The sequence below is a fragment of the Zosterops lateralis genome (assembly GCF_965231275.1).
Source record: "Zosterops lateralis genome assembly, chromosome: 1".
Classification (NCBI taxonomy): Eukaryota; Metazoa; Chordata; class Aves; order Passeriformes; family Zosteropidae; genus Zosterops; species Zosterops lateralis.
In genome coordinates this window covers 123,398,150-123,419,779 of record NC_139762.1, presented here as the reverse complement: position 1 = coordinate 123,419,779, position 21,630 = coordinate 123,398,150, and the positions used below count along the sequence as shown (strand labels likewise).

The 21,630-nt window shown below is 41.8% G+C and overlaps 1 protein-coding gene across 1 annotated transcript in view; it reads right to left on the bottom strand.

Moving 5' to 3' along the window:
• Positions 1-6,657, bottom strand: part of STMN2 (stathmin 2) — a 40,045-nt gene extending 33,388 nt beyond the window's left edge. Inside the window, exon 1 of the mRNA XM_083863706.1 lies at positions 6,401-6,657. Coding sequence (XP_083719832.1) covers positions 6,401-6,419 — 19 coding nt within the window. The 5' untranslated portion in view covers positions 6,420-6,657. The remainder of the gene's footprint in view (positions 1-6,400) is intronic.
• Between the last annotated feature and the right edge of the window lie 14,973 nt (positions 6,658-21,630).

The following is a 21,630-nucleotide window of genomic DNA, read 5'->3' as shown; positions in this document are numbered from 1 at the left end:
AGACAGGAAAAAGAAAAACATAAGTGGAAGAGAAAATGAAATCATTTGAGATCATCTTTGTATGCTGGTATTTGTCAGACACATGATGTTATAAGTATTTAGTTCTTAGGAGCCAACATTTCTGCATCAATCCATTTTTTTTGGACTCGGGCAGGATACAAGTCCACATGGATTGAGGTCTCCACAGCAATCTTTGTCCATTTTTGAAAAGTGCTGAGCAACTAGAGGAATAGGTACTGTCTGCACTGCAGTCATGGGTACTCAGTACCTTGCAGGATCAGAATACCTGTCCCAGGTAGAATTGCTGGCTGAGATTCCTCATTCCACCCACCCTTCTGAGTGGGATCAACAGTACTTTTAAACTGAATGAAAACCAACACCACCTCTGACTGTATCCATAGAACAGTGTGAGGGTTGTGTGTAGCCTAGAAAGAATTATGAATAGTGGCCATTCCTCCAAACCAGCTGCCAGTTTCTGTGTCCCCATAGGCTAAAGAGGAGCTGATTGTGCTGAGGCCAGTGGCTGTGCTCCATTGGTTCCTGGTTCATCTATCATACATTTTATGGATAAGTGCTGAAGAAGACATGTTCTCTACAAGCCACCTGAGGATGGCAATAGTTTTTGTTTATAAAGTTGACTTGTATGGAGAACTGACAGTGGATTTTTGGAAGGTAGTTACTTCAGAGGCAAGCAAGCACTGCTGCTTCATAATGTACCATTTGCTCATCCTCTTGGGCAGAACTACTGAGAGTGCCAGGATAAAGGTGTTTGAATCCTCATATTCTAAGTGGAAAGGCAAATTTTCACTCCCTCTCTCTAGCCTATGAGAAGGCTTGCTGGAGGAGTCACTTTCAGTGGTGGGGTTGCCCACTGGTTGCAGGGCTAGATGCCACCCTCAGTCCCTCATGTTCAGCTTTTTTGCTGTACCAGCTTTAGCAAAGCTTTTAGTGAGTCAATTTTCCAACTCTATCAATTATGTGGTGTGACACCATTTTTGGATATCTACTTTAGGACTCCTAAGGCTTGTTATTTTTCAGGAGTGCTGAGCATCTCTTTGTTTCTTTTGTCTGTGAACTAATAAGATGGTTAAATTAGACCTACATGAAAATGGTGCACAGGTCAAGTTTTGCCCAAACTGATTTGTCATGGGAACCTTCTGCTCCCTGTGTTTTAGACCAGAAAATAATGCTGACTTCTCACTGCAAGCAATTAGGAGAATTAATTAGTTAATATTGTATAGTCTTTGAAGGCTAAAACACTATTTAAATATATTGCTGGATGTGAGTCCCCCATCTCTCTTTTGTAATGAGGGTTTTTTTTTAATTAATGCTATTAATTTGAAAATGGAGAATTATTTTCAAAATAAATTAATATAAATGTCACCTGAGATATATCTAGCCATAAGGTTAGATTACACATATATATAATAAATAGGTGTGCAAAATGTGATCTAGAGAAATGACTATTGTAGGACAAATGGCAATTAAATAGTAAAAAAAAATAAAATCCAGTCTTAAAGAATAAATTAAAGAAAACTCAAATTCACAAAATCTATGTGAATGAATTACAGGAATACATTATTAAGCAGGGAAGTTTTTAGTCTAACTAGAGCTTATATTGGAACAAAGAGGTGATGGCAATGGAGGTGGAGGTGAGAGAACATTTTGGAAGTGTTCAAGCTGCTGAATTTTATTTTTATTTCCTCAGTGTGTTATGGGATATCTTCCATAAGAAAATGGAGTAGATGACGTTCCATCCCTCCTGTCTGTACACCTCACAGGGTAAGTAAAGAACTGCTATGAGGTAGTATAAATCCTTAGCCATATGGACTGTTTTTAAAAATATTCCTGCCTTAATTCTCAATAGCAGGAAGAGTAACCTAGCCTTTAAAAACTAAGAAAAGAATAGGAATAGGTGTTAACCTCAATTTTTTAGTGAATTTTACTTACCAAATGCTGACTGCTGTTTTTATATTATCTCAGTAATAAAAGTTCTCAGAAAAAACACACTAACTGAAATGTTATCACTTCAGTTTCCTTATCACATCTAAGTGATATAAAGAAAAGGTTTTTTCTCCAGAGGATTGTTGGGCACTGGAACAGGCTCCACAGGGAAGTGGTCAGAGCATCAGCCTGACAGAGTTCAAGAAACGTTTGGACAATGCTCTCAGGCACATGGTGTGACTCCTGAGGACGGTGCTGTGCAGGGTCAGGAGCTGGACTCAGTGACCCTGATGGGCCTCTTCCAACTCAGCTTATTCTGTGATTTCTTCTCCTAGTTCTTGAAAAAATTTGGAATAGTGGTATCTCAGTCAAATCACATTTCAGCCAACATTATGATACAATAAATAACTCCTATGTTCATTCTTCTCTTAAAGCAATTTCCTATTTACAGACGTGTAATTTTCTGACGGAAATAATTCAGAGCTGACGTGCGTTCATTTAATTATAAAAGGGGAAGGTTAAAACCTTCAGCTAAACACTGAATAATATGGGAAGGAGTGTGTTCAGTCCAAATTCAGCCTGGTGCTTAGCCATATGTTGTTTAACTTGAAGCTTGTCACTGCCATTGATATTCAGATGACTACTCATGCAATTGTTGACGATCAAGCAATTGTTTAAGTGTAGTGGCAGATCAGAGGCAAAATTTTTACCCCTTTGCAGTAAAAAAAAGGCAACTTATTAAAGTAATGGAAGCAGTTAAACTCAACAACCGTACACTTATTTAAGAGTTCATAATTTCATAATGATTACATACCAGATAAAACAATAATGTAGTATGCAGTTGACAGAAAAACTTAGCAGTGGCCTTGCATCCATCAAGCTAAGTATTGAGGTCTGAGCTTAACTAAAATGTGAATTACAAAGTAGAAGAGCAACTCTGAAGCATTTTTACAATGGTTTAATCAGTCTTACTCAGATATGTGAAAGCGGGAGCATGGGGCTGCCTGAATTCCTATATCCTCATAATCCCACCCATTTATCACCTTACAGTGTCCCTACTATCTCAAAAGGAGTTGACATTAAAACACTTCTGTAACACACTATTAACACATACTCCATGTATTTCTGTTAAACAACTTCCTATAAAATAAACCAGATCCATAACTGGGACTGAGATTTTCCTGTATGATGGTTGTCTAAAGATGTTAGAATAATAAATATTCTGTAAATAAAACACCACAACGAAACAATGGTTTCTAACACTTTTTTAGTTCCAGTGGCATCACAGACTGCTTCACCTTCACACTGTCATCTTACCCTAAGTAAGTTTATCAAACCAGATACGTGGCCTGATTGATCTGTAGTGACTCTACCTGCAAAGGCCCTGATTTATGTAACTCACAGTCCTGTTTGCTTGGGAGCTTAAGGCATGAAGGAGTCCCTCTATCCAACCCATTTTTCATGTGGAAGATGGTGTTAGGGGGAGGACGAATTTTAAAAACTCCCAGAATTTCTGTACAGTCATGTTACATCAATTTCAAAAAAAGACACACTTAAAAAAAAATCCCCAGGGATGCTCGTGTGGCATGCATCATTCACATGCTATGTAAACTAAACAGAAAGAAGAATCTTGTGAACATTCAGAGTATAATGATCTCCAGAAGTTCTTGCAGCTGTTAAAATTCCTCTGTAAGTAAAGGAATCTTTCCCTGAAAACCTTTTCTTTTACACAGCCTAATAGAAAATTAGGCCTAATTTTGCTTTCTATGGCAGAATATAAACACAGGCTTGTTCAAGGTATTTAGCATCTGCCTAACCCGAGTTATGTGAAGAGTTCTGACCAAAGCCAGTAGGACTATTCACATGCTCAGACACCTGATGTAGTGTCTTGCTGGACCAGGACCACAAACATAATAGTGGGCGGGGTTAAGCTGATTAGAAATGTTTTGGTAACTCTAGTGGTAGCAGAATCTAGCCTTTATTGCCACTTTGCAAAATCTGGGGTTCAACAGGGGAAAAAATCAGGCACTCTGTAGTTCTTTCAGTGTTCTACTGGGTAAAGCTTGAGTACAGAACAAATGTAGCTCGTTCAGCCCTAACTGCAGTGTGTTTTACTGAGAATGCATCTGGTTTTCCACAAGACAACAAATTTTGTTGCTCTGTTGTAACTCTTAAAATAAAGTGGTTTATTCTAATAGGCTGTCTAGATACAAATTTAGCATATTTATAACTATAACAAGAAAGAATATAGTTTAAAGAAATGGTGAGGAGAATCCTTTAAACTTCGTGAGTTTAAAGATGGAAGATGCTTTTAATAAAGTAACTTTAATTTTCTAATTGAATGTTTTTGTAATTAGCATTTTTGGAAACTGGAGCTAGGTGGCTGCACGGCTCTTTATTGCTGGTACAGGTGCCTCGTTAACCAGGGATTAACAGACAAACTGGCGCCACACAGTCTCTGCTAAACCTAATGATTCCTGGCATCAATCCTGCCGCAGAAATCTTTATATTCGTGTGCTGCGAGATCATTAAGACCAGGCTGAGGAGCTCTTCCTTCCCCTGTGTCAGAATTCCTAAGAGGCCTTGTGCAGCGCCAGGTCCCTGAGCGAGTACCAATTCTCAATACTGATTACAGGATTGCTGCAGTGGGGAGGGGACGGCGTGCTCGGCACTGCAGGGCTGGCCAGGCTCCCACAGCCTTCACTTCCCTCCTCTGTTTGCATCTACAGCTGTCTCATGCCTTGTTCCCAAGGGTGCCACAGCCGGGCTAGAAATGCTTTCAATCCACCCCGATTGTTCCCTGGTGTGGGAACATCAGCATTCAGATAAATGCCTGGGTGTAACCATTGGTTTCAGCCGGCGCCGGGAGTGTTTGGTGGAACTTCGATGAGGAGTGATAACAAGAGTCTGCACAAATGAAAATTTGAACAGGATTTGCTTCTTGGGGAGGACACTCATTGTGTTGGGAGCACTTCGTCCTTATTTTGTAGGATCTGCGTGTGCACGACATTAATGGTGAATGATTGTGAAAACTTGAATTTGAATGCGTCAAATGCAGCTCCAGCCTTATTCCTCTTAAAAAAAAAAACCCAACCCCCCAAAAAAACTCAAACTCAAAACAACAACAAAAAATACCCCACCCAAAAACCAAAAAAAAGCCCGAAACCATCAAAAACCAGCCCTAAGGAGCGTTAGGGTCTGGACGCTTTCAGACTTGCTCTCCCTTTCCTTCTTCCACACCCACTGGGATTTCTTCGCCCACCCTCCCCAACAGCCTCACTCGAACAAAGGGACCGGTGCCACCGCCCTTCGCTCCTGCCAGGACCAACAGGGCCCCTTGGGGAAGGGGCTCCTCAGGACCCTGGAGCCCCCGGGGGCCGGGGAGGGGCGGATGAGCCGCGCCCCGTTGGGCCACTCCCGGTGCTGGGGGCGGCAGAGGCGGCGGCAGGGCGCGGCTCCTGCGGGGGAGGGGGACGCTCTCCCTGCCGCTGGAAAAACGCGAGGTAACAACAGCCCCGGCAGCGGTCCCCCGGGAGAGAGAGCGAGAGAGCAGGGCGGGCATAGCGCACACCAGCTCCCCGTGATGCAGTGACCTACTTCAGCCGCCCCCCCATCCCCGCACACTGCAGGTGCGGCCACTGCCGGGGGAGCGCCGGCTCCTTCTCGCCCCCTCCTGCAGCCCCGCCGTGCCGTGCCGGGCTGTGCCGGGCTGTGCCGGGCTGGGCAGGGCTGGGCTGGGCGCGGCCGGCCGCAGTGCGCGCCTGGCAGGGTCCGCCCCGCCGCAGCGCCCCCCGCCCGGCACCGCGGGGACCCCGACCCGCGCCCAGCCCTTTCCCCAGTGCCCCTTTTCTTCTCCCCACGCCCTTTCAGAGGCAGAGGGGAGCGCTGACTCCGGCCGGCGGGGATGGGTTAGAGGCACACTGACAACAGGGACAACTTTACCGTTCGTTTTCTTTTTTATTTTCTTTCTCTCTTATCTATATATCTATATATCTATATAGATATATACACACACATATATCATATATATGTATTCAAATATCTCTATGTGTATATATACATTTCTTATATATATCTATATATCTATATGATACACATATATCATATATATGTATTAAAATATCTATATATATATAGATATAAAATATCTATTCGTCTTTAAAATAATGAAAATCATTTCAAAATTAACGCCGTGCTCGTGTGCCGACCTCGCCCATCGGTGTATAATTAATCCGATCTCTGGCTATAATCTAAAACAGCTACTAAAACAGCTCCAGGTCCCACCCACCCTCCCTTTTTTTCCTCTGATCAATGAAATTAAAAAATATGTTCAGTGTTCTTTTGATTTTTTTTTTCCCTAAACTTTTGGGGCAGCTAAGAACACCCAGTGTAGGTAGCAGACCTAGGAGACAGTGGCCGTAGTACTGGCTGAAGGAAAAGAGAGGCATTTTCTTACCCATCGCTGTTTTAGCCATGCTGGGATGTGCAGCTCTCAGAGGCGGTGAAGGCAAAGGGTCCAGCTACAGCAGTGGAGAGAGGGAGAGAAGACTGAATAAGGCACTGAGTCAGCAGAGTGGGGCTGTGCAAGAGAAGGAGCAAGAGGCAGGAGCCCATGAATAATTATCACTCCTCCACCCAAGCAGATTGGCTCGAGAGGTCCCCTGACATGACTCCTGCAGAGCCAGAATCTCCGGGCATTAAATATTGATCCACCAATGGTGCTGGAGTACAAAGTGCCAGAATGCAGTTTGAAATGGAAATCAGTCCGTGGATGCTTCTCCCCCCTCGGTCTGGCATTAATAGTACATTCCATGTCAAATGTTTTATGTCTTACATGAAAAAAGCCTATTGGTGTTGAAGGCTCTGCTGTTGCTACCTGTAAAACATGCACAAATTCATTTTAACGTATTTCATTCCAAAGATACAACAAGAAGAGGGACCATTGCAAGGGATTTCCTAAACCATTTCAGTAAAACAGCTGCTCAGATTATTTTTGCCTCCTGCAAGGATACACAGATATCCTATCAAATAGTTTTATACTGAATGTTTCTGCATTTTACTACCTGTTTTACTGTCCCCAGACCTAACCTTGGTCATGTCAAACTTTTCTTAACCTTGAGAAATGGCAGCTGGACCTGCTTACACTCTCAAAGGGCTCTGGAAATCCCAGAACAGGATAAATGTGGACAGAAGTCAGTAACTTCTTCCCTGATGCACTATAGTAAGAATCACTGGGAAGATGTGAGCTTGATTCCCTTGATAAAGTGTGCACAATGGGATCTGACACGGTCATTACATGAAAGGGGATGGACACATTCTAAGAATTCCCTACACTGATTTTAATAATTCTCTATCCCTGGGAAGAGGAAAGCCAGTAACATAGCTGGCAGCCACTAAACAAATATGGAGGTTAATTGAAACATTGCTAGAAACATGGCAGTGATGGGACCTGTTTGTACAGAAATCCCTGCATTAATTTTAAGAATTCTCTATCCCTGATAAGAGGAAAGCCAGTAACCTAACTGGCAGCCACTGAACAAATGTGATGGAGGTTAATTGAAACATTGCTAGAAACATGGCAGTGATGCGACCTGTTTGTACACCTTGTAGGCCTGGAAGCTGTTGCTGGCCTAGAGGAGCCAGTATCCAAGACCTTGGCACAAAGAGAAGGATGTTTCACCTTTACCTTCTCATCTCACTGTCCAGCTGGAGCTCATTTGCCTCTCCCAGGGGATAACCAGCCTTATTGTTAAGAGCTTTCAGGGATACCAGACTGCCACCCTGCTTCCAGACAGAGCACAGGGCAAATTTTCAGCTTGCAATTTGGAGGACACTGCCTGTGGGTGTTTCATGGTGTGTGTGTATGGTGTGTGTGTATGTTCATGGTGTGGGTGAGAAAAGCAGAGCATTGGCACCATTGTTCTTCCTTGTGTGGGGCTGTTTGCAGCTGCTCAGCCCACACTGTGTGCCATCACTAACTGTGATGCTCTCACTCTGCGTGTGCTTCCCTAGACAGGTAACCCACCATTCTATGCTCCTCAAGCTTCCTTGAAGTCAGTGAAGAGCACCTTTGAATGAAGCATCACCTGGAGCATAAGGCTAGCTTTCTCTTTGGAGACACCAATGACAACACTAAAAATTAAACTAGATTTTTTTTCTTTAAATGAGAATAGTCTGGGGACAGAAACATCCCCAACATGCGAGCTGAGGCGGGGCAGACGCCGTGGTGGCTCCTGCCGAGGTGCAGGCAGAGGGAATGAGAACAGGTGTGTGGGGATGCAGGGCCGATCCACCCTCCTGAGAGGAGGGAACGCAGGAAGGCAGCCCCGAGACCCGGTGGCTTTTTGGGGTGTTTCACTTCTCTGTGCCTTCGGTTCTGTAGGGACGTTGGTGAGCATGGGACAGGATTGCGACTGCACGTCTGTAGTGAGAGGAGCTTATTCCCTAAAGGAAATGGTGAGGAACGACGCAGTGCTGCGCACACAAGGGCGGCCTCGCCCAGCCGAGGGGGGACCCGCCGAGCCTCCCCACCCCGGCAGGGGGGCCCTCCCCGGGCAGGGCGGGGCGGGCGCTCTCCGTGGTGCTGAAGCGGGCGCTCTCCGTGTTGCTGGAGGCGGCGCTCCCGGGGCGGGCGGGAAGGGATGGGGCCGGGCAGGCAGGGTGGGGCCGGAATGGTCGGACGAGGGGCAGGATACAGGCAGGGCGGCAGGGACTGACGAAGAGGGGGAAGGCGGGGATGGGTGCGGCTGACCCGCGGAGCCATGGGGGTCTCGCTGCCGGCCCCGCCGCTCCCCATCCCCGGTGCTTCCTCGGCATCACTCGGCGTGGTCCGGCGGGGCTCAGCTGACACAGAGCATCCCTGCTCGGCTCCCCATCCCCCGCCCGGCACGCCCAGTCGGCAGCGGACCCGCCCCGGCGTCTGTCTCTTCTATTTAGCTGATTTTCCTGTTCTCCGGGCTAAAGCAGCGGCAGAGTGGGCAGGTTCCTCCGCCCCCGCGGGAGGGACTCGCTTCTCGGTTCCCTTCGCCGCCGGGAAAGGCGTCTTTGCCCCATCCCCGGATGCCCCAGGCCGGACCGGGACTCCCCGCAGCCCTTTCCGAGGGTTGTCAGGCCTGAGGGACGTGAGATGCAGACGGTGGCAGTTCAGGTCTCCCCCAGGATGCAGTTCCCGGGCTCCTGGGGCGGGGAGTGCCGAGAAAGCGGTGCAAGAAATTGCTTGGCAATCACTGTCGTGTCACACCTCGGCGTGTACAGGAGCAGTCACCAGACACCTCATGCATCATTTCTGTTCCACTGACTGCCACTTTTTCACGTTGTGTTTCACATAAATTTTACAGGAGCATAAATTAAATTCCAGCATATCCTAGAAAGGCTAAGACTTCTTTTCTCTCAGTTTGGGCCCTTTCTTGATTGACGTTAAAATGCATTTAATGCAGGCCAGGCTACCTCCAGGTACAGCCTGTAAGGATTTGCTACTGAGCAAAACACCCCTGAATTGCTTCTACAGAGCAGTGGGGCTTAACTGTGGCTTTCATCCCATTTTTGTTGGTCATTTACCATGGCCAGATCACTGAAAACCTTTTGCTCATTTTCCCCATTTGTTCTTTTCTCCATTTGTTCAGAAAGATTTTACTTTTTACCCCATTGCAGATAAGGGAGAAGGGGAGGTGGTACTGGAAAGAAAAATGTTTGTGCAGCACTTTGAAGACAATTCCTGCTAAGTAAATGAACTGCATTGGCACTGAAATGTGAATCACAGAGATGGGAATAAGTCATGAATCTCTTTTTCTCTGCCTGTGCTATGTGTTTCCACTGCATAGGCTGGGAGGCTTTGCTACCTTGTTTAGTTTTCTTAAATAACCTGAAAAGTCAGCTTTTTTCCTACTGAATTTTGGGAGAATTGTTTACACTTAGCCTTTATCATTAGGAAATGTAATTATTTTATTAAATTATTTAGAGGAGCTGATTTTTTCCCTTTTTTCACTTCTACTCCTTTAGGCCTTCAAGAGCGATTTCTCTTTGTATCTATGAAATTTTAGAAAATTTGTTAGTTATTAGTTCATTATTAGTTTGTTTACATCTCTGTTACTTTCACATCCTCACCAAAACTTATGATAAAAGGTATTGTTCAGACTGTACGATGAAATCTTCAAAACTCAAAGAAGAACGGTGCCTATGCAATCTTAATTACTCTTCCAATGCATTTATATAATGATAGAGTTTTAGATTATACACTCACTTGCTATTTTTTTCTCCCTACATACACAACAAGATGGATGGTACTCCCATTGTGAGCACAATTTGATATTTTATTTTCATTTTGTTCTCATTAAAAAGAACCTTGACACAGTCCTCTGTGTCCTTGAAAGCATGGATACAGTAAAGATTTTCTTGCAGGAATGTTTGCCAGAATATTTTCCTAATATGGGTGCGAAAATCTTTTGTCTTGCCTCTTCACAGCAGGTTAACCACAGATTAGAAGGTGTTAGCATAGTTTGTGTTTCAGTAAGCAGAAAAGCAAGCATATTTTAATGTGAAATTTAGAGAGAGAAGACTCCAAATATATGCATGTGTGATTTTCATAATCTTTGTAACATTTGGGAACTTTTGCTAACTTCTTCTGAAATTTTCTCCAGAATGGTATAAATATACCAAGCAGATGAAAAGATTAGCTCTGTACTGAAAACACAGGGAGAAAGAAGGAGCAGAGATATATATGTATGACTGTGTCTTGTATCTGAAGCATGGTGACCATTTTCTTCTTGAATTGTATCTTTCTTATCCTTTCATTTCCCTATGTTACATTCACGCTATGAAGCAGTGCTGTTGTGCTCCCATTAGCATTTCTCTGCTTCTGAAATTGTGCTTTTTTTTTGCTGAGCACAGCCTATCTAAAAACCATCTTGTAAAGAGGCTTGGTGGCGGCTTGATAAGCCAGCTGCAAACAATATCACCATTAGTGGTTTGGGTTGCTGCTTGTTCCATACACATGTTGGAGTAAGACAGCTTTAGAGCTTGCCTGGTTTCATGCAGGCTTTTATCCTTTCACGGCTGCACATGGTGCTCCTTTCAGCAGCATTCAGCACCACTGTGGGGGAGCTGAATAATGGTACTGTGGCATTTGTGGATTTCCTATTTTTTTTATTTTCATAGAAATCTGTAAGCAATGGCTTAATGCTGGCACGGGTATTGTACATAATGAGATCTCCCTCAACAACCTTGTGCCTGAGATGTGAGCTAAAGCTGTGCAAGGCCACATGGCGGGAATTTGCAGCTAGATCTGCGCTGTGCCAAAAATACATAAACCTGGCCTGGTGGGCAAAGACTGGGAAAATTGAGGTGGAAACCAATTACATCATTTTGAATGAGGATAGCATGTGTGCGAGACCCTGAGAACTCTTGTGTGGAATTAAACCAAGGGGCCATCTATCCAGTAGGCTGTAAATTGCATATCCTCCCCTTCCAAGGCTCTGCCAGACAGCAGAATTTTCTAGTCAGTGACATTCTCACCTTGGATGAACCCCTCATCATCAGCTCTTGGACAGGGCAGCTTGGGGAGGAATCCCAGCATCTGTGGAACAGTTTTGATTTTCTCATCCTGACCCATTTTGTGTTAGCCACCACTGGGCAGCCTCCCCTCATCCCTGCATGTGTTCAGTGTGCTCATGGAAGTGCTGTTAGAGATGCTCAGCCTGATGTCTACATGTGAATCCTTACATTTGTAATTCTTTGACTCTCCCCTGCCTTCTTGCTTCCACTTCCATAATCCCTTGTTTTTAATTTTTTTTAATCCCTAATTTCTTTCTTTTTCAGTTCACTCTTCACAGGTAAAGTCTTTTTTTTTTTTTTTTTTTTTGTTTTTGTAAAGTGATGAGCTGATACTTGTCTTTGAAATGGGAAACCACATAGGAAGAGCAGCCACAAGCACAGGCCAAGGAGCAGCAGCAAAGGGCAAGCTCCTGTTATTCTGCTAGTATATGCACTTGGAGGCCTTCCTCTAATCTCTACACATTTAGTTACCTACCCTCTGGTAGTGCAGCTTCTTTTTGTTTTCAGTGGCTCTAGGTGAACTCTGGGGAAGGTTGACAGTAGGAAAAGCACATGAAGAGCTTCCCTAGGGATCATTCCAGCTGTTGACTGCTCTCAGGAATGCCTGAGCCCAATACAATTTTGATACTCAGTAACCCTTGACCGATCATCTTCCTTCTATGGTATCCACAGTGTCTCATGGAAATCTGTTCCACAGAGCAGCTCCTTGCTGTGTGAAGAAGCATCTTCTTTTGTTTATATTGGGCATGTGTCCTACCAAGACCTGTCATGTTTATCTTGATGTGGGATACTAAGTATTCTTTGAGCCTTAGAATCATATGGTCATTCCCTCTTTAAAGTAAAAATTAAAGGAGGGAAGAATTCTGGATCCACCTATGCTTTTAAAATGGGAGAAAGGTGATGCTGAAGGAGTTAGATTAGGCTGATGGGGAACAACACCATGTGCTGCATCTCAGAGGTTCACAGTGAAATTTTTCTAGAAAAACAGAAATGCTGATGTCAATATTCAGCAGACCTAAATCACAAGTCATTCTAAGACCAGGAGGCCTAGTTGGAAAGTGTCCTCCAAGTGTCCTAACCAAATGAGCTATATCCTGACATGGTTCTGATTTTCTTTCCCGACTGTAGTTTTCTGAACAGCAAAACTCCTCATGTTAGGTGAAGTCAGCAGCAAAATCAGGCTGTAAAGTGCCTAATTCACTTTGCTCTACCTCCCTTACTGCCTGCTGTAAGACAGTACTGAGCTTTAACTTTTTTTTGCTCTTCTTTGGATTGAATAAATTTCTTGTTACCGTTGTCTGGTTATCAACTGTTTCATCGTGGCTTTTTCTCACATGCCTTGGAGAAGACCCACAGACCTTTTGCTGCTCTGAGTGTATTCTAGACCATTTTTCTCTATGTCATCAGGCATATTCATAGATATATTTGTTTTAGGACTGATAAGTTTATATTGTTGTTGGCTGTCAAATAAAGATATGATTCTTGATACCAGGAACATCATCTACTCTTTCTGCAACTGAAATTTATTTTGACTTAGTGATTTAGCGTGCAAAACAACAGATGATGGTAAAGTAAAAATATGCTGAGGTTAGATAAAACAGACTTAGAGGATATTAGCTGAAATCTTAGTGTGAAATTCACACTTAGAAGGAAACAGCAGCAGAAAATCACTTTGAGAATGAAGTGTAAGAGAACTTTTTTAGTTCTAGTCTTGCTCTTAGTACATTAAAATGTTTACAAGAAGTTTCATTTAACAATTGTTTTTGCTTACAGCTTTGCCAGACTTAATTATCTTAATCTGATATTTTTAGCATTTCTTGCCTCTTATTTTTTTTAGCAATGTCAGTGGACTGAGAGCTGGCCAGGGAAATAGGAAAATGGGATGAACGAAATGCTAATTATGAAGAACAGACAGACAGGGTAACAACTGGAATAATGAGAGAAAATGGGTACTGGCTGGACAAAGAAACTGCACTGAGGAAGCCTTTGGGAGAACGGGTAATTAGGGTCACAGAAGCAGACAAGGGAGAGTTGGGTTGTGAGACAGGGCATGGCATGTGTTTGCTGAAGAGATGAAGAACAGGGATTTGTGGCATAATGTGGGGAAGTGGTTGCTTGGCAACCTTAATTTGGTCCCCTTATTATACATGGGCGATCACATGCTGTATTTATGCAGGATTTCTGTCTGTGCAGGATGGACCTGCTCTGGGGATGTACTGAGGCTGTGCAGGAGAGAGGAGTGATGCCCTTGTGGCTCCTGCTTCATTTATTGCTTGAGCTGGGAAGTCAATAATGAACAATGGGAAGGGAAAGATAGGTCATGCAACTGTAATAATGCACTGTTGCACAAAAGAATACTTTTCTATGTAGTGCTAATATAGACGCCTAAACCAGTTCTGTGTGGAACCTCTAATGGTGTAATAGTTTCTAATTATCTAATTTTTAATGACCCCTTTTAGAGGCCTAAATCCAATTTTCTCAGCAATCACACCTGCAAGTGATGTTGCAATGTCTGTGTTTGAAATATTTTTAAATAATTTTAAATTGCATCTGTAATGTCTGAGAAATAAGATCTAAAATCAGTGAATACCTCTGCCTTTAATTATTTTGTGCCTCCTTGCTCTGTATTTTAAACAGCAGTAGTACCTTTTCTTTGCTGCTGTGAATATTAGTGAATTAATTTGAATTTGTGCAGCACTCAGATGTTGAAGTGATGAGCAGCATTGAGAAGCTCTGGAGGAAATTAATATTTCTGGCATCATAAGGCAAGTGAATAATGGGCAGTGAACAAAGCACAGGCCACACAATGAATTATGAGGTGAAAGCAAAGTATTGATTAACTCTTTGGTGAATACAGCATCGTGGTCATATGCAAAAATAGCAGTTAAAGACTGTGTGACAGATACAGGAAGTTATTATCACCCTTGTACTGCATAGATTTCCAGGAGGGGGATTAAAAAGTGTACTGATGACCCATGTGCTTCTTTCTTTCTCTAGGCAGGGTAACTTGTTTGGATAGTATGGAGCTTCAGGTTTGTGATGAGTACTTTAATGGCTATACTCCTATTCTGAATATGTAGGGTTCATGAGTGCACTTTGTGCTGAGGGTAGAAGGTAGTGGAGCTTTTGAAAAAAAATATTTTTTGAGCTCCCATCTCTCACAGAAATTTACTCCAAACTATGTCCCATTGAGTCACTGCTTCTGAGCAGTGTGGTTAGATACACTAAGAATGGATAGCACTTAGGAAGATATTTAATTTGTGCCATGGAAAATAGTGGCAATGCATTAACAGCTTGTGACTGGTCAGAGACTAATGAAACATGTTTAATGCTACTGTTTGCAAGGAAAATGGTGTTTTAGGAAGTGTTTGTGCAGGTAGGGAGTTACAGGCTTAGTAACTCACAATAGAGAATAAAGAATGGTTTCCTTTACTGACCTTTTGTTTTGATTATTAAAGCCATAGCTTATTAAAGTCAAACAAGGTGGGGTTTTTTTTGTTACTGTCTGCTTGTGGGCACTGTAGGTATGAGGCTTAGTGGCAATTTAGTTTTTGAATGGCATAACTTTTCTCCTATGTTAGTTCAGCTCTGAACTTACAAAAGCCAATGTACTGTGTGAGTTCCACCTTTGTGACATGGGTGATGGTTCTGCTGTCTGAGGCATATCTGTCTGTCCCCTTTTGTGGTTTCATATTTTTATATGCAGCCCTGCAAAACCTGTCTGGTGCAGTCCCATGTCACAATGTACCCTGTCAGTTTTTGTCCTATAGCAGACACATAGAAGGTGATAAAAAAACTGTTCTCAGCAGCTTATGCTACTTATGATTTTGCTTTGCATAGCTATTTCTTTTCTCATGTCTGAAGTTTGAATGTAATCACTAAGTTCAGAAGAAAAGAATATTTTCCAGTAAATCTTCAGATAAAAAAATAAAAGGGAGTCTTATTAAGCCAGAGAACTTGAAAAGACCATGAGCTATTATTCATATGAGCTAATTCAATGGCCAATTAAAGCTGTAACTCACTTTTATCTTTTCTAGGGCTGAAAAATTCCTGAATTACCTCTGATTTCCTATTCAGTCAAATGTTATTAGATTCAAGTAATGTAAGAACTTCAGACAGAAAAAGAAAAAGAAGAGGAAAAAGCTGTCCATCTTTGTCAATGGCTCCATGGTACATAGCCATTGTAATAACCAAACATGTAAAAACACATTAGATGAAAACTACCAGTTCAGCATCTGAATTTGTCTGCCTCGTAAGTCCATCTTCTGATTTTATTTTTCTGTTTTAGTTTTCAGTCTCTTTTCAGTTGCTTTCCTGAAAACCCAAGATGGTCCCTGAAGTTTCTTGCTTTAAGGCATTACCTGAAGTCTTAGCTTTGTGACTCTTCTTACTCCATTTCTGTCCTTGTTTTTTAACATCTTTAAAAAAATGTAGTAGAAACATATTATTCTAAAATGACCTCATCAACAGACAAAAACTGCCTCTCTGTTTTTGCTCATTTCTTTCAACATGTTTGAAAATTGTATTAGCTTATCTTGCCGTAATACAGCTGCTTTTAAGAGTTCATGCCATTTCTCCACTGAGATCTGAGGATCCCTTTCAGACTTTGTTTTTCAGGTGGTTGTTCTCTGCTACGTTAGACTGCCTGTTGCTGGATCTATACCTTTGCATTGGTACATATTAAAATTCAAATTGACATTATTTAAAAGAATAACAAAAAATTATTTTTCCATATATTCCATGCCATAGTAATGATTTAAAGTTAAATGAGAGAGGCAACAAACCAAGGATTCTTTTACATCTTATTTTTAGCAATGTGGTTTGATCAAGGGTCAGATCCTGGAATTTACATGTCTTCCAGGCAGCTTTATATTCATATGTAGGTAAGCATGAGATAATTGAAGTTAATGAGAAACACTCTGGCTTCACTAGAAGAAGCAGTCAGCTCCTCCTTAGGTCACTCCACGAGGATGAAAGTGTTTGACTGTGGAGATGTTTGCAAAGAACTGGGCCATAGTGTCATCCTGCTAAGTACTGTGTTTAATTTTGTAAGCAGTTTTGTTAATTAGACCTATTGAAAGTGCAGTAAATGCTCCAATCAATAGAGTGTCATCAGTTCATAAATTTTTAAGTCAGGAAAGGACTATTATTTTCTCTGAGTCATTCTGCAAATAATTATTTATGAAATCACAAATTTTATTAGTAATTTCGTATCTACTAGCATCAATTTCATAGTCCCACTTAAAAATGCTGCTTCAATCTGATTTAAAGAAGATTATGCCTAGAAAGTACTCCTTTGGATAAAGTTGCTAAGCCTACTATTGCTTTCTTCAATCTGTCTGGTTAATCAGCCTTTAGACATTTAATGTGGTTGTATTCCTTTAGTGCAATTCCAAAAATCAAATTGGTCAAAGCTAAAGTGTATCTTACATAAATATGTTGTATGAATATAATGAATTCTTATCCCTTGTGAGCTTTTTCATAGTGTTGCTTGAATTCTAATTTCTAAACCAAAGTAAATACCATTTAATTTTTTTTTTCAAACAGGATTCCTGGGTATTGATATGGGTCAGTGAAGTACTCATTCACTGTATTGCCAAAACAGTTCTGATTCCAGCCATTGGTTTTTACTTGCAGTCCTTCTGCTGGTAATAGATTTTACAAATGGAAGAAACTCAATTGTCTGAAAGGATGATAAGAATCCTGAACAGCAAAAGGAATGCAGTATCCATCATTTCTGAGAAACCATGTATCCCTATCACTAAAAAGGAATAATTTCTAAAGTAAATAATGCACATTTAGAGAGCTCTTTTTTCAATTCAGTAATGCATTTAAATTGGCATTATTAAACATCTATTATGGCAGCAGTGATTCTAAAATGAGATTTGTCAGCTAAAAGTTTGCAAGATTCAGTGGATTTGAACTAAAACAGTACAGCCCATGCCCTTTTTTCTTTACCTCAGTAATCATCTATCTCATCATTGTAGCACTGGGATAAAAGATTTTCTCACAGATTTAGGGGTTTTACAGGCTAAGAAGTTGCTTTGAATAGCCCATGAAGAAGAAAGAACTGTTTCATAAAATTATTTTTTCATAGAATGGTTTGGACTGCAATGGACCCAAAAGGTGATCTAGTTCCAACTCCCCCTCTTCTGGGCAGGGACACCTTCCGCTAGACCAGGTTGCTCAGAGCTCCATCCAGCCTCGCCTTTGATACTTCCAGGGATGGGACATCCACAACTTCTCTGAGCACCCTCAGCACCCTCACAGTAAAGAATTTCTTCCAAATGCCTAATCTAAGTCTACCTTCCTTCAGCTTAAAGCCATTCCACCTTGTTCTATCATACCATGCCCTTTTAAAAAGTCCCTCTGCTGATCTCTTGTGGGTACTGGAAGGCTGCTGTAGGGTTTCCCTGGAGCTTTCTTTTCTCCAGTTCAAACACTCCCATTAATGTGGCATAATTCTTTGAAAATTTTGGTAGTGGGGAAGAACAGAATTGCTATGACAGTATTACAGCAAACATTTTTTCCCATGGTATGCCAGGGTTAACAAGATTTTGTTCCAATTTTATAGTTACGGAAACTGAGATCAGATCTGATTTTTGAAAGGCCACAGTTCGACAGCCAACAAGTATCACTAAGAAATTTGCTATCTTTACCCAGGAATTTGGATATGCAACTGAACCTTTGAATTTAAGAAAGTTCACTCATATCGCAACTGTCAGTTTTCTAATATGACTTTATTTCATCCAAATAAATGCATTTTGTATGCTCCAGTCAATGGTAGGATGACCATTAAGAAACAGATTCCTGATAGGAGTGTGGAGATGTCTTACTTCTCTGCAGAGAAGTGGAATATTGTATCCGGCTCATATTCATATTTTTAAAATGGTTCAAAGGTTTAAAAGAGCAAGAGAAAGAACTACAGAAATGATTCATGAGTGGTAAGAAATATCTCATCCCATGAGAAATAAATGAATTGGCATGTCAGTGAATTAAAAACAAGACTCAGAGGTGACCTCATTAAAATGAGTGAGCATATTCACAATAAGAAAATTCCAAGTACTACAAAAGCAATGGCTGGAAGCTGTCACCAGCCAAATTAAAGTTAGAAATTCTGTGCCCGTTTTTGACAGAAAGAGTGATTAATCATTGAAGTATATGATGAAGGGAAGAGATGGGTTTCCCATCTCTCATTTTCAAATTAAGACAGGATGTCATGCTGGAAGATGTATTTAAGTCAAACACAAAGTTACTGAGCTCAGTACAAAGGTAATGGCCTGTGAAAAGTAGATCAGATTAGGTGATCACAAGTGGCAACTCTGGATTTAAGCTCTGTGACTCCATGAGATCAGGCCTCTGCCAAGAGCTGGGTGAGCAGCTGGCGGTTCTTTCATAGATCAGAAATTGTATCAATTGTAAAATGCTGGTTGCCCAGCCCCTATGCAACTATTATTCAGCTGTGTAGAGTATGCTGAAGATTAATTTCCTTGTGATAATCCTGCCAAAATCAACTAGAGCAGTTCAATGACTAGAGAAGCTGCTGAAGACTGCTGATTTTAATGTGTCTTGGATCAGGTGACACAAATTTGTTTATTAACACAGCATAAAGTCTTCCATACCAGTTCAAATCATATGTCCATGTAGCCCTCATGTTTTCTGATGCCAGCCAGGATGTTAGCAGTGTAAGCCAGAGGGATGTACCATAATTCAAGTTGGAAGGCTTCCCCAGGAGGTCTGTGGTCCAACCTGCTTCCCATAGTGAGGCCAAATTCTGAAGATAGGATAGTCCATTCTGCTCAGGGCTTCCCAGCTTCCCATGATCACTGGTCAAGAGATTTCTCAGGCAGCACCTGGACTGCTGTGTGTAATGTCCTGTTCTCCAAATTTGTCCAGTGCCATTTCTGTGTTGGCTGTCCTTAGGTTCAATGATAATGAGTTCCCTAGTGGGACATTGTACAAAAAGTGCTGCTTCACTTTACCTTGAACCTGCTCTTTAGTCACAGTTCTCCTGTGAGAAATAATGCATAATAATTTTCCTTTTCCAACAGCCCACATTTTACTAAAAGATCTAGCACAGTCCCCTTCTTTTTCCCTGATAATAAAATGCAAATACATCTTTTAGCTCTTTCCACTTTAATGCATGAGATTAAACTGTGATGTTGATGACATTAGAAATAATGGTGCAAACACACACTGTTCTGAATGGTCTAAGCTTTGGCTTCACTCAATAAAATATTTTTTACAAAGCAGTGTCTATTCAAGACTCAGTAAGCTGTGGAAAATCAATTTTCCATGGCTGCTTTGGCCTTGTGCAAAACATTAGTGTTTTTTTTAGTGAACCAAGCCTTTTGTTTTATTATTTGTTCTGCTTATAAATTGTGAGGGTTGAGTTACTAATTTATAAAGGCCAAACAAATCTTGTGTGACAGTTTAATCACCTAATTAATATCTTAAATCAGAAGTTTTATTGTATTTTGTTGCATTTATGAGACTTTGCACATTAACACCTGAGTAGGAACATGCAATAAAAAGTATCATGAATTTATCAAATGTCAAAACCCGTGACACAGCTTAAATCTGTAATTTTTACAATGAAGTGATATTTGAATAATTGTCACATTGTAAAACTGCCGCCCTGTGGAGGCTAATGGAAAATTACATTTCAGCATAGTTCCTGAGGGCTGTTCCTAATGCATTAATTACGAAAATTGCCACTAGCTTTGCCGGGATGAGATTGGTCCAATTTCTCGGAATACCAGTCTGATTCTGCTGTGCACACTCACATGTGCCAGAAATCCTCTGCACATTAGGGTGCCAACTTTCAAGCCAAAGTGTTGCACACCATGAACAAGCTTGGGCTCAGTCCTGCCGGCTGCAGACGTTGGTGAGAAGAGCCAAGGCCTGGCCAGGGAATGTGGATTATTTGCTGAGCTGGAGGAAAGCAGCTTTCTGGGCTCTCCTGAGGAGCTGGAAACAGACCTGGCCCCAACAGGAGTAGTGAGCAAGGAGTGCTCACAGGGGCCAGGGAGGAGGAGAGGCCCAGCTACACCACAGTTCTTTCACTGCAGTTGATGAGCACAATTGGCAACCCTCTGGACTTGATCTGATCCCAGCAGGAGGTAGAGGTAACAACCTCCTTGGCCAAGGTTTGCAGAGCTGATCTCTGAAGAATTTTGTGTCAGAAAGATTTTGGCAGCAGCATTCCAAAAAGCTATCTGCTGAACTTCCCAAGATGGATGCTAGGCTTATTTTCCACAGGTTTCCTGTATTTGTTTTCCTCATCTCATTGAAGTGGAAACAATTAATTGTCATGCTTAGCAGCTCCACTGCTTTCTCAGTAGTTTTTTAAAGACAGTTTATTGCCTCACTAAATATCATAAAAGCATTTATGACAGCTCTGACCAGCTGCAATTAGCAGCTGTATTTCCATGGGTTTAGTGTGGATTTGTATGAAAGATTACACTTTACAGTGCTGTTTTACTTTTATGTTAGAGCATTGTCATATCACTATTTTAAACTGCTTGCACTGGTTTCTGAAAGCTTCACTCAGGCTTAGGAAACTCTGGGGTTCATGCCTGAAGGTCTTTGCTTCAAGGCAAACCCTAATGAATTCAGTGGAATACCCCCTGGATATTACTTTGAAATCTGGAGTTAATTTGAAACCTTCTGCAGATACTTCATAAATTCCATAATGTGGAAACATCAGGAATGACACACATTCAAGTAAGAGCAGTTGGAGCCATCCAGGATCCTTGTAGTCATGAGTGGGGAGTTATTACACCTTTCAGAAGTATTTGGAGTGATCCATATTTTTCAAAATGAGGCTTTCGGGTGCCAGTCCCACTCCCACTACCACAATGGTGCATTGATTCACTCTGTAGCACGTCTCTGAGCAGCATTTGTGTGTGGCTGAGAGAGACAAAGAAAAATGAGTACTGTTTAAGTGTGAAGATGTCTGCTTTTACCCTGTAGTAGCCCTAGACTAGTATTGCATCACTCTTTTTACAGGATAAAACCAGATTACTTCTTTATGTATGCATATAGCCATAACAACGAAGAAAACAACAAATACTTCGTTCAGTTAGTGTTTTGCATGGTTTTGAATTTAGGATGGAAGACCATGATGTGTGTTTG